At 40.2% G+C, this 13491-nt stretch overlaps 1 protein-coding gene across 1 annotated transcript; it reads left to right on the top strand.

Annotated features, from left to right (window-relative positions):
* The first annotated feature begins 246 nt into the window (after positions 1-246).
* On the top strand, positions 247-4400 carry smim10l3 (small integral membrane protein 10 like 3). The gene is made up of 2 exons (XM_085454158.1): positions 247-635; positions 2052-4400. The coding sequence occupies exons 1-2, from the start codon at positions 456-458 to the stop codon at positions 2070-2072; spliced, it is 201 nt and encodes a 66-aa protein (XP_085310284.1). The 5' UTR covers positions 247-455; the 3' UTR covers positions 2073-4400.
* Positions 4401-13491: the final 9091 nt, after the last annotated feature.

Genomic DNA, 13491 nt, shown 5'->3' with positions numbered 1-13491 from the left:
CAATTTTAATCTTATATATTTAAACTTTGTGTATATTAATCTATTAATGTAAAACAAACCATTGCAACTACAGCATTTGTGTGTTGTCTTGTATTTTTTTTTACCTACTGTCTGGATAAATATGAATATGAAGTTATGACACTTTATGTGTACTTCAGCTGTGATTTGTTTTTTTGTTTTTAAAAAAAAATGAAGAACCATATACCTGAGAGTTTAGCCTCGGGGTTCCAGTTGCCCTTTATTGACTCTTACTTCCGTGTGTCACACCGTAATGAGTCCCCGGTAAACAGCTATCGGGGTGGAGCAGATTTTCCAACACAATCGATGTAAAAAAAGGACAAAAATGGGGCTCGGTGTCGACGAGTGATATAAATATGAAGTGTGACACCTTTGCCATCGCTTCGCCTTACCAGATGACAAACTAACCCTGGAAACCAGCCAACGGACTGGGCTGTATGGCGGGTCTGTCATATTTGGTGCTCCGGTTTTCGGGCTCTGCTGGTCGGACGTACGGAATATTTTCGAAAGGCTTGACGAGGACTTTGTTGATATTTTTTGATCTCGCATGGCGGCTGCGAATCAGATTCCCCTATGTCTACCTCGTCGCCTCTATGATGTTTAATGTGAGATTACAGGTAATCATTCAGCCGCTGTAATCGGTCATCAACCCTCTAAACGGCACAGAGACAGCTGCTGATTGCAAAGGCCCCTCATGTTGGATTCATTACTGCCTTTGCTTTTACCCGAATGAGCGACACGTTGTAAAAGATTTATCCTTAATGGACGGATAAACGATCAATTTTAACTACATTTAAAGCTTAAGGGTTACAGGTACTTACAACTAAAGCTGCTTAATACAAGGAAAATTCTCCCTTTATCTTGTCTTTAATGCTCACTTTTCTCAATTAAGGAGGTGCCGATTTATTATTACCAGCATTTTATTGGCTTCCATTTTTAGTGCCTTAAACTTTCAATGAAGATCTATTAGCTTATTAATGGCTTTAATGGATTATGTTGATTATTTTTGGGCAACTCTGCCAAATGTGTTAATATTATGCAAACAAAACAACTGCCTTTTGTTAGTGATACATTGAGAAACTGTAAAAAAAAAAAAGATTTATTTGTTCCTTATTTTATTTATTTTAAATTATTTCCAAGATACACACATCTTGGCTGACCAGTAACTGATATATCTGAAGCAGGCAACAGATATCCTGGTCGGGGACTTGAGGTTTCATCTGTCTCCAGATTAAAAATATTGCTTCTAATTTGCTACCCTTTTTGGGTCCTGTTGCGTGACCCAATTTTGGCCAAGCTACAGCTGTCACATTTGACTCAAGAAGATTTATAGAGAGGAGTTCATAACCGACTCAATAACTTAAAGGCATCCACGTCCTGTGGCTGCAAAACAAGCCCAAATCATCATCCCTCCACCACCTTGCTTGACAGCAGGTGTGAGGTGTTTGTGCTAATATCCTGTGGTTGGTTTTTACTTTGGTTTCGTCTGTCCAAACAACATTGTTTCAGAAGTCTTTGGCAAATCTAAGCTGTGCTTTCATGCAGTGGTCAAACTTGCTGATGATCAGTTAATCAAGGGCAGCTGATCGTCAGCTCCTAGCTGCTACTTACACACTTATATCCTGTGGAAGCGATAAGGGTGACCTAGTTTCTCACTGAAGGGGATAAAGTCCTGTGAAAACTTTATTTTTCATATAACTGCAGTTCAAAAGTAGATATCAAAATAATAAATGAAGATGAAAATACTAAGAAGAGATTGGATAAACACACTTTGCATTGTTTGTCCACCAGAGGGCACTCTGCAACTTCACTGTCAGCAACACGGTGTTTGGAGCAAGAACCTGCTGATATGAGTAGAGTCAGGCAGAGCATAAACAAGTATATAAGTAACTACTCAAGACAAATTTTGGAAATGTTAGGGAAGCCTATTTAAAAAAAAATCACCAAATATCTAAGTTGGTCAAAAATCCTATCCTACTTCTCTTTTTTTTATTTATTTAGCACTACCTAACAGAGTTCTCATATCTTTATAGGTTCACATCGAAATCCACTGAGTCTTCAATGGCTGCATTAACACTTAACAATGGATAGTGTGCACTGCCACGTTCCAGCCATCAGAAAACACCGGCTGACCACACACAGCGATGTGAAGAAAGAAGACACTTCAAGACACTTCAGTCCAACACAATAACGTGGCTGTTCGTTTTTGCCGCCAGTTACACGGCCCGGCGCCTTTGCAGGTGAAGGGAAGCGGTGATGTCTGCAGATATGAGACAGGGTGAGCGGCGATAGATGGAGCAGATGGAGCGAGGAAAGAGCCCAGCAGTCACCGATTCAGGAGAAGCTCGTCAGGTGCATGAAGATATTTCCCCCGCCTTTTCTCTCTGATATCGAGGACTGTAGCATGAATGATTGTTGCTGTGAAAGCTTATAGTTTCTCTTTATGTCTTACATGTACAGCTGACCTAAATTAACAGTATTAGTAATCACCCAAATCCTTTTTTATGTTTCTGTAATGGTTAATCCACCAGTATGTGCACGTTCTATAATTAAAATTATATTTTAATGCTAAAACATAATTATTGTTATCCATGAATTTTCAAATTTATGCCCTTCAGTTTTTCTGTTTCATCAAAGAAAAAACATCAAAGCATTTTTATTTAATAGAAGGTGCCAAATTACAGTTATTTACTTGCATTACTAAACAGAATATTCAGTTTGAGTCGTTAAGTCCAGTGTGCGGTTCAAATCTGGGTGTAAAAACATGAATTCGGTTTGAAGACTCAAAATGGTCAAAGATCGAGAACTCACCGAAAAGGACAGAGTCCGCATTAAAGTACTTCACGATGCCGGATGGTCTTTCAGACAAATAGGACAAGACATAAAATGTTCTCACAGTGTGGTCAAGTACGCTTTGGAGTCAGTTGCAGGGACCGGTACTTACAGAATGCGCCAAGGAAGAGGCAGAAAACAAAAGCTGACTGACGCAGATGTCCGGCACCTCAAGATTTTAAGTACCAGTGACAGAAGGAAGACCACTGCTGATCTTCAAGTAGAGCTAAATGCTTCTAGAGCAGAGTCTGAAAAGGTCTCCAGAATGACCATAAGCAGACGACTGAATGAACAGGGCTTAAAGGGGAGAGTCGCTGCTAAGAAGCAGTTATTGAGGCCCACAAACATCCAGAAACGTCTCAGATTACCCAGGGAGCGCAAACACTGGACTGTAGATGTCTGGAATAAGGTACTTTGGACTGATGAGTCTGAGTTTGAAGTCTTTGGTCAGAATAATCACCGAAAATCTGGAGAAGGTTTTGATGCTTGATGCACTGCACCCACAGTAGAGCACGGTGGAGGTTCCATTATGGTTTGGGGTTCCATTTCTGGAAACGGCGTGGGCAAATTCGTGAAAATTGACAGTATCGTGAACATAAAGATCTACCACAACATCTTGGTGGGTCATGGAATCCCTTCTGGACTGAAACTGATTGGTCGTGAGTTCATATACCAACAACACAGTGACCCCAAACATACTTCATAGCTGTGCAGAGAGTATTTGACCAAGGAGAAGGAATCTGGAGTACTGGAACTGATGGACTGGACAAATCAGAGTCCAGACTTGAATCCTATTGAACAAATTTGGGATTTGGTGGATTTGAAGATAGATTGCATAAAAGTTTCATCCACAGCAAGTCTCTGGGAACAGCTGGAAACTATTTGGAGCTCAGTAACAAAGGAGACTGTGGAAACGTACATAAAAACAATGCCAGTAACAATGCAAGGCCAACGGAGGCCATACAAATTATTACGTTTTTCTGTTTGTTTGGTTATTATTGGTGAATAAGGACTATTTAGTAGTTTCAGTTTGTTATTTGCCTTACAAATAACAATTTTTTTTAGTTTTAAACAATTTCTTAAAAATTTCTAAAAAAAATTGGGTTTTAGGCCATCTAATGAATTTGTCAAGCATCGTACATGTATAGACATTCAGTGTGAGGTATAAAGTAAACATCTCATTTTTATTTGAAGAGGTTCTTTTCCCTGCATGACGCACAATGTTTCGTTTGTCCTCTATGATCTGGACTAATCATTTGTGGCTGGGTTTAACTGGATATACATCAGATATCAGCAGGTTTGTTGTAGGAGAAGTCAGTAAGTGCAGTAATGGTTCTCACTCTCATGCTCAGGTGGTCACCGTTTCTATTGTGTTTCTGCTTACCAGTGGGATCAGCAAATCGATGCTAGTGAAAGGTGTTACATTCAAAATTATTTATTACTGTTTTAAGTTTTTATTTCTGTGAAATGTGTGTGAGTGGGGTTTGAAGTTACAGAGCAAATGCTGAGAATGAATGAACTCTGTGAGAAATAAACGAATTACACCACGACTCTGAGCCATTTCTATGAGTAAAAGGTAACAGTTGTCTCGTTTGGGTTTATTAAACTGTCCTTTAGAAACAGGTCATCTTCTATAGCATGTTCTTGAACCACATAGAAACAGCGACATGTGTGGCAAAACCACTTATTTTCTGTTGCTATGTTTCTGGTTACGTGGACAATTTTAAAACAGAACATGAAAATCTTAAAATACAATGAAGGAAAAAGTGTTTTGATGATCAAAATGAATTTGAAACAATGACAATGAATTGAGTTGAAAATGATGAAGATTGAGTGTCATCGTGGATGTGTAGCCGACAAATCTACAGCAGCCGATGACGCTATCATGTCAACATAGACCAGACAGAACCAGAAAAGTGTAACTGATAAAGTGTCCTTTATTAGTAAACTGATGATCCATCATATATCAAAGGTAAGTAAGAAAGAAAATTGTTTTTTTAATTGTTAGTTTTCAAATGAATAACAGTATCAATAATTAATTCTATAGTACAATTTTTTACACAGTAATAAAGAGAAAATTTGCTGTAAATTCACTGATAGTTTTTGTTTTTAGAATAAATTCCTTTATTTCTTAGAATGTAAGCCCAAGCTTATCACGTGGAACATTTGATCGTCTGTTCACGGCCACTTTAACTGGATGGTCAAAATGTGAATTTTAAAGGAACTGGACAGTTTTTAAAGTTAGACTTCTTTGCACTGAACATAAAGGTTCAGTTGGAGGTGACTGGTTTATCGTTTATACACCATGTATTTACTGGTTCAGCCCACGTAAGAGGAAATAAAGAAGATATCAAATTAATCTGACACCCCTGCTGTAAAGCATCATAAAAAGCTGTGATCAGACAGCTGTTTGCTTTTCATGTGGGCAAGAAAGTAAAGAAGGTTTAAGGCTTAATAACTGTTCTCTTTATAGCATTTTAATCTCACCGTAAATCCATGCAAGAAGTTGAAAGGTTCCTTGAATTTCATACATGAAGCCACCAGCCTGTTTGGATACTTGACACCTGCTTCCTCTGCTGGGTAAGTGTGATGATTGTGTTGTGTTGTGGTGCCCACTGTCCACAGGGGGGAAGCAGCTTACTGAATTCCTTTCCTATCTGTTGGAAACGGCCACTGAGAGCTGTCAATCTCTTTGAAGCTGACACAAGCTAATAAAACTATAAATATAGCTCACGATTATTTAGTCCCACACTGTGATCTTTTATAAAAATCTGTTATTCAGATTTAGTGCACCTGTGAAGGAAATGTTTAGTTTCCCTTGTACGATGTATCCGTTCCCTCGTTCTCTGATCTAAATCAATTTAAAAAATCCTGTGTGACTAATGTCTGTTTTTGAAGTGGGAGTGGGTCTTTGCATTGGATCAATCTTAGCCACCAGATCCATTTGACACGTCCCTTCAGTGTGCACTTCCTTCAAGTCAGTTTCCAAACTGCTGACACCCTCCTTCAGAGCAAAATGTTCCCAGTAAACTTATCCTAGCCAGTCGCTCTGCAATGCCAGGCTGCAGTGTAAAACCATAAGGGGTTGCCAAGGCAACTGTATTTCTCCATGTGACAGACAAACCATCCCTCCTGCCCCCCTTTTCTTAAAAAAAAAAAAGAGGATTTATTTTTCAGGGATTTGCCAGAGGAAATATTTTAATAGGGTTATCATAGAGAACTGGCAGAGAGAGGGAGAGATCTATAGATGGTGGATAAGTCGGGTTATCTTTACCCTGATTTTACCATTTGTACCCTTAAAAAAGAGGGGGTAGTGGTGTAAGGATTACAGAGTTTTAGCCCTTGGCATGTGCAGCAGCTCGCATGTGTTGTTTGACTGAATGTTAAAGAGTGATAACACTGCAAATGGCAGAGGTTCAATTACAGCTGCAATGCAGTATTTTAATGCACAGCGCACATCTTTACACTTACTCATTAATTTTAAGAATTTATTGGTGTGGAAACTTGAGATTTCTTGACTTGAATTCAGAACTGAGGTTACTTCAACCTTGGTTTAACTATGATTTTGTAAGATTGGAGTCTCTATGTCCAAGTCAAGATCATTTTTTCCATTGTCCTTTTTGCTCAATTAATCAGCAGAATCTATTATTCTGCACAAACACTATTAAGCAAAATATCCCGAACCTCCTAAAATCTTCTTCTCCAAGACTTGCCAGACTGTTGTGTTTGACCTCATAACCCACTTTGAGATGCACATTACTGAGCACTATGTTGTCTTTAATTGTATGTTTGTTTGTTTCAGTCAGAAGGTGTGTTCATTTCATTCTCACTGTTTTCTTTCTTCATGGAGGAAGGCTTTAATTTTAGGAAATATCCATTATCACTTTATCAGTTACACCGTACTAATACTGCATGTTCTGGAAACCTTCCACACAGATTTCGCTCCATCTTGAAATGCTAGCATCACACAGTTGCTGCAGATTTCTGGGCTTCACATCCATGATGTGAGTCTTCTCTTCCACCACATCCCAAAGATCCTCTACTGGATTGAGATCTGGGTACTGTGGAGGTCATCTGAGTACAGTGACCTCATATTATGTTCAAGAAATAAAGTTTGAGATTAGCTGAGCTTGTAGCTGGTATTAACTATCAGAAAATGGGTACACTGTCACCATATAGGGATAGATCCATGGTTTCATGTTCTTTATGCCAAATTCTGACTCTATGTCTAAAAGTTGCAGCATAAATCAAGACTCACCAGACCGGGCAAGTTTATTCCAATCTTCTGTTGTCCAATTCTAATGATCTTGTGTGAACTGTAGCCTAATTATTCTGTTCTTAGCTGACAGGAGTAGCACCTGGTGTGGTCTTCTGCTGCTGTAGCTGAGATGCTCTTCTGCATACCTTGGTTTTGATGTGTGGTTGCCTTCCTTTCAGCTCAAAGCAGTCTAACTGTTATCTTCTGACCTCAGGCATCAACAACACGTTTTCACTGCTGCTCACTGATATTTTCCCTTTTTCAGACCATTCTCTATAAACTCTAAAAAGGTGATGGTTGTGTGGAAAATCCCAGTAGATCAGCAGCCCATCTGGCACCAACAACCACACCACATTCAAAGTCACTTAGATCAACTTTCTTTTCCATTCTGATGCCCAGTTTGAGCTTCAGCAGATCATCTCATTCATGTCTACATGCCTAAATGCATTGAGTTGCTGCAGAGTAGATATTTGTGTCAACAAACAGTTCAACTGTACCTAATAAAGTGGTCGGTGAGAGTATTTTGTAATTGTCTTTCCACAAGCTAAATGAGAAGATTGATACTCCTCTTGTGGGTGGGCGGCAGGTAAGAAGCTACTGTCAGCAACTAAAATAACAGCGTAAAAGAAGTGTTTCACAGTTTTGCTGTCAAGCGTATCTTTATTCCTGGTAGAATTTGTTTCAGTACACAGAAGATAGCTGTTCAAAGTCTTTTGCTTGGTGCTGTTGGTCAGTCAGTTACTTGTAAACAGTCTGTCTGGAAGTCACATACTATAAGTCCTAAAAACCCTCCACAATTTCCTGTGCTCAACAAATCTACTTTGTTTTGTCCTTATGAAAATCCCCTGTATAAAGAACCAATCCCAGTGCAACTACCCACACTACATACAGTGGGACAAAAAAGTATTTAGTCAGCCACCGATTGTGCAAGTTCCCCCACTTAAAATGATGACAGAGGTCAGTAATTTGCACCAGAGGTACACTGCAACTGTGAGAGACAGAATGTGAAAGAAAAATCCATGAATCCACATGGTAGGATTTGTAAAGAATTTATTCGTAAATTAGGGTGGAAAATAAGTATTTGGTCACCTCAAACAAGGAAAATCTCTGGCTCTCACAGACCTGTAACGTCTTCTGTAAGAAGCTTTTCTGTCCCCCACTCGTTACCTGTATGAATGGCACCTGTTTGAACTCATCATCTGTATAAAAGACACCTGTCCACAGCCTTAAACAGTCAGACTCCAAACTCCGCCATGGCCAAGACCAAAGAGCTTTCGAAGGACACCAGGAAAAGTATTGTAGACCTGCACCAGACTGGGAAGAGTGAATCTACAATAGGCAAGCTGCTTGGTGTGAAAAAATCAACTGTGGGAGCAATCATCAGAAAATGGAAGACATACAAGACCACTGATAATCTCCTTTGATCTGGGGCTCCACGCAAGATCTCATCCCGTGGGGTCAAAATGATCATGAGAACGGTGAGCAAAGATCCCAGAACCACACGGGGGGACCTGGTGAATGACCTGCAGAGAGCTGGGACCAAAGTAACAAAGGTCACCATCAGTAACACACTACAACGGCAGGGAATCAAATCCCGCAGTGCCAGACGTGTTCCGCTGCTGAAGCCAGTGCATGTCCAGGCCCGTCTGAAGTTTGCCAGAGAGCACATGGATGATACAGCAGAGGATTGGGAGAATGTCATGTGGTCAGATGAAACCAAAGTAGAACTTTTTGGTATAAACTCAACTCGTCGTGTTTGGAGGAAGAAGAATACTGAGTTGCATCCCAAGAACACCATACCTACTGTGAAGCATGGGGGTGGAAACATCATGCTATGGGGCTGTTTTTCTGCCAAGGGGACAGGACGACTGATCCGTGTTAAGGACAGAATGAATGGGGCCATGTATCGTGAGATTTTGAGCCAAAACCTCCTTCCATCAGTGAGAACTTTGAAGATGAAACGAGGCTGGGTCTTCCAACATGACAATGATCCAAAACACACCGCCCGGGCAACAAAGGAGTGGCTCCGTAAGAAGCATTTGAAAGTCCTGGAGTGGCCTAGCCAGTCTCCAGACCTCAACCCCATAGAAAATCTGAGGCGGGAGATGAAAGTCCGTGTTGCTCGGCGACAGCCCCAAAACATCACTGCTCTCGAGAAGATCTGCATGGAGGAATGGGCCAAAATACCAGCTACTGTGTGTGCAAACCTGGTAAAGACCTATAGTAAACGTTTGACCTCTGTTATTGCCAACAAAGGTTATGTTACAAAGTATTGAGTTGTATTTTTGTTATTGACCAAATACTTATTTTCCACCCTGATTTACGAATAAATTCTTTACAAATCCTACCATGTGGATTCATGGATTTTTTTTTTTTCACATTCTGTCTCTCACAGTTGAAGTGTACCTCTGGTGCAAATTACTGACCTCTGTCATCATTTTAAGTGGGGGAACTTGCACAATCGGTGGCTGACTAAATACTTTTTTGCCCCACTGTATTTGAACCTCTAGCTCATAGCTCTGATACACCTCATTTGAAAATCCAAACTGTTTATGCCGATTGCCAAACTTTGTGTTTTGCAACCAAACAGGAAATGGGACCCAAACTGTAGCAACTAAATGTTAAGTCTCAGCTGCTGACAGACCTGCACTTTCCAAACTGAGTCTACAGCGTGACTCAGTGTCACAATTCTTACTTTGCTTAACATGTGATGGACTTTCCAATAGCTTGGCTGAGAGCTGTGAATATTTTATATGACACGCATTAATGCACACCTCCATGTGTAGTCAAACAATAATCCACATGATTTTACCTGAGATGCATTAAACACTAAATTGTGATTTATGCTTAGTATTTTGGCACCGGAGAGCATTACTGTGTGAAATATCCTCTTCCTGGTTAATTCTGAGTTTCTTTTACAATTTTAAACGCTGTTGACCAGGGAGGGGAGACATATGCAAAGCGTTAAAAAAGATGAGATCAAGTGCTGAGATGAGCTCCGAGCTGACCTGAAAATTGAATGAAGGGGGGAGGAGAGGTGCAGGGGGAAGCAGCGGATGATGTTGGGTGGTGCATTTGCTGTAGTCACATCGCAGGACTGAAGCAGGTAATGCAAGCAAACCAGTGTTCAAATGCATGCCTATTTTTGGCAGGTGTGATTGTGACATTTTTCTGCATCAGTTTTTTTTTTCTTTTGCATTAATTTATTGAAATAGGACAGTTTCATGTTGTGCAGAGCCTCAAAAAGCTGTCAATTTATATAATTTCTTTGTTTTGTTTTTATTGTTAGGGAAAAAACAGGTTCATGCAGGAATGTGACAAAAAAAAATGCAGATTTTACCAATGATTTGCATCATTTTGTTTAATAGAAGGACACTGTAATATTTTTGGGGTAAACTGTCAGCTGTATTGGACTCAAAAGCTTATTTTCATAGTGGTATTAAAGGATCACAGTTTAGCTGTGAATCCTTGCTGGGATCGTCATGCTTTTATCTGTGATCCTTTTGTCTTTGATGTTGCACTCTTCAACAGGCTTGTGTGCTGTATCCTGCATCAATAATCTCTTATTTATAATCACTGAAATTGTTTCTTGATTAACAGAAGAGCTGGGCTTTCTTCAGTGTTTTTTGAACGATACACTCATTGCTAAACTCTTAAGTGAAGTAACCTTTGCCACTGGGTATTTAACTGCAACAGGTCTTGCAGGATTTTTGCTTTAGATGTAGGGACTCACTTACAGCTTTATGTTCAAGTTCTCTGAAACACACTGTCGTCTTTGTGAGCCCAAATAAAGACTCTACTCATATGTGTCCTTGGATCCAGAATATCAACTCAACTTTGCCCTTCAATCAGATGGTGGCAGGAAAGAAGTGGCCGAGATGCAGGGCTGGATATTAAACCAAAGAGCATGAAAGGAGGAAATCCTGCTGCCCTCTGCTTCCTGTGACCTCTGTCACACACGCCACATCACACCACGGTCAACCTCGTCACCCTACACAACAGGAAGGACATGCAAACCCCCGTCATATCCCCCAGGTTTAAGTTTGGTCCAGCATTTTGGATATAAACACACAGAGGAAGATGGATCAGGAACTTCCATTCATCAGTAGAATAACCTCCCATAAGGACAAAATCCATCAAAATAAGGATACGAATAAAATTGTCACTGTCACTCACTGATACTAGATACCAGAACACATAGTACTCCTCAGTAAGTCTGTTAATACATTTATCTATACAGCAAGCTATGCTATTTGTCAGACAATAGCAGTAACAACAAGAATAATGCAAGTTTTAAACTTCATAAGACTAAATCAGATGAAATTCATATGAGGGAATTTTACCTAAATTAGAAATTAGAGCTCAACATTTTTCTTAGGTAGTAAACATGTTTTTTTCTGCTCTAAATTTGAACTTTTAACTACAGACAGAATAGAAAATGGGTATTACTACCGTGACATCCCATATTGCTCTAAAGTCCAATTACAAAGCCTGGAGATGAGCGTTTCACCACTGTGACACATCATTTCTTCACATATTGAAAGCAGGTGTGATAAGTAATGGATGGACTTCACTGTACAACTGTATGACCAGTCAATCACTAATCACTAGCTAATTAGTGTAGATCCTTTTTATCACTTAGAATGACCAAAAAAAAAAAATCTAAAATATACATAATGTTTCTAACCGTGTCCATAAACGCATCAGAAAAGTGTTTTATGAAGGTTAGAACAAGGGAACGTTTTCTCATTTAGGACCAGAAATCTTTTTCCAACCACAGGTTGGTTGGACCACAGGCTCCCTGCTGACCAATCAAAAGAATGTAGATCTAAGGCACTGCCATGTTAGGCTCCCCTTTAACACCCCCAAGCTATTGTACTTTCTAAAAGTTTCTAAATGTTTCTCTTGTTTTCTTTATGTGCTTGAAACATGAAAAATGAGTTCAGTGATTTATTGAAACATGTAAGCATATGCGGAAACATGCAGTTCTTCAGGATTCTTTAAGGAGATGTAAATCTCTTCTATATGTTCTGGATTCTCCGTCAAGATGATCCCAAAATGCTCCTGTAATGTTAAGGTTCAAGTACTGGGGAGGCCAATCCATGACTGATAGTTTTCCACTGTGAGTTAAAGGCCGATGGTACTTTTCTGTGTTCATATTTCCAACATTTTTGACAAGGTCCCCAACACCACTGGCTTAAATGCAACATCAAACAAGACCCTCCACTGTGTTTTACAAACGGCAGCGGAGTCTAATCCACCGTCCAGCTGGGGTCTTTTTGTGTGCAGTTTATATCTTCTCCTTGCTTCTGGGTTGGTTCTCCCGGGGTTCCTCCCACTGTCTCAAAACATGCAATGCTAGATGAAGCTAAATTGACCATAGAAATTAGAAAATGGTCATCTGTCTCTCTGTGTCAGCCCTGAGAGAGATGTTAACCTATCCAGGGTGTACCCCACCTCATGTCCTTTTATAGCAGGGACAGGTTCCAGTGCCCCCGTGACCCTGAAATGGATAGGTGGAAGAAAATGGATGGATGGATATTTGATGGCAGGGCTTGTGGTGGTTGCAGAAATATTTGGGTATGGACTAAAGGGTAGCGCAACTCCCATATATCAAAATATTACTCAGATTACTCACAGAAGGGAAGTGAAATCCCTGGAAATGGTGGGTGAAATGATGGATCCAGACATTTCAGGGGGTTGGGTTTGCCGTGTAAAGTGATTCCACTTGATTGCACTGTGAAGGATTGGAGTTTTGGGGAGATGGAGACTGAGCAAGGTTAGGGATGTGAAGGGGGTTGCTTATTTATGTAATTACATACGGCGGGGTCAGGAGTTTTTAAGGGAGGACGTGAATGCCTTCTAGGCATCGCCATGGTGACTGGAGCATATAAAGTGGTCTGACTGCTCAATCAGGTCACGTGAAGTCAGTCAGGAGTACCACAGACGTTTCCCATGATGGTTGGCCTAATCTACCAGACGTGGTCCTCCCTGGGGGCATGCACCCTTTGCAGCACGAGACACAACTCCACACATGCTCACTTCAAGGCATCATGTTTTTTGTTTTCTTTGGGGGGGGGGGATACTTTATGGCTTTTATTTTATTATTGAATAAAACAAGTAAATACATTCTGAGTCTGGGTGTTCAGTTGGCTCTTTACTGAAGCTATCTGGGACACACCGCGTTTCCTCTAATGACTCATAAACACATTATCCTGACATTTATGTAGACTAGAGCGTACTGAGGGAGTTTGTGTGCCAGAGAGACAGACTCAAGAATCTAAATGCTTTTAATGCAACTACTCTGACTTTTAATGAGGATGCTCTGCTTGACGGGTCCAGTGATGGCATAAATGGACAGTAAAACTATATTTGTCAAACCA

This window comes from Copadichromis virginalis, linkage group LG4, assembly GCF_057382275.1.
Source record: "Copadichromis virginalis isolate Kocher_CV1m ecotype Utaka linkage group LG4, C_Virginalis_male_GT1.1, whole genome shotgun sequence".
Taxonomy (NCBI): Eukaryota; Metazoa; Chordata; class Actinopteri; order Cichliformes; family Cichlidae; genus Copadichromis; species Copadichromis virginalis.
This window is presented reverse-complemented; position numbering and strand designations above follow the sequence as displayed.

What these genes read in the sequence shown, in the direction of transcription:
- smim10l3 (XM_085454158.1), top strand. Translation starts at nt 456, where the DNA reads ATGGCGGGTCTGTCATATTTGGTGCTCCGGTTTTCGGGCTCTGCTGGT. An exon ending in TGTTTAATGTGAGATTACAG is followed by an intron (nt 636 to 2,051) that starts GTAATCATTCAG and finishes ATATCTTTATAG; the next exon opens with GTTCACATCGAAATCCACTG.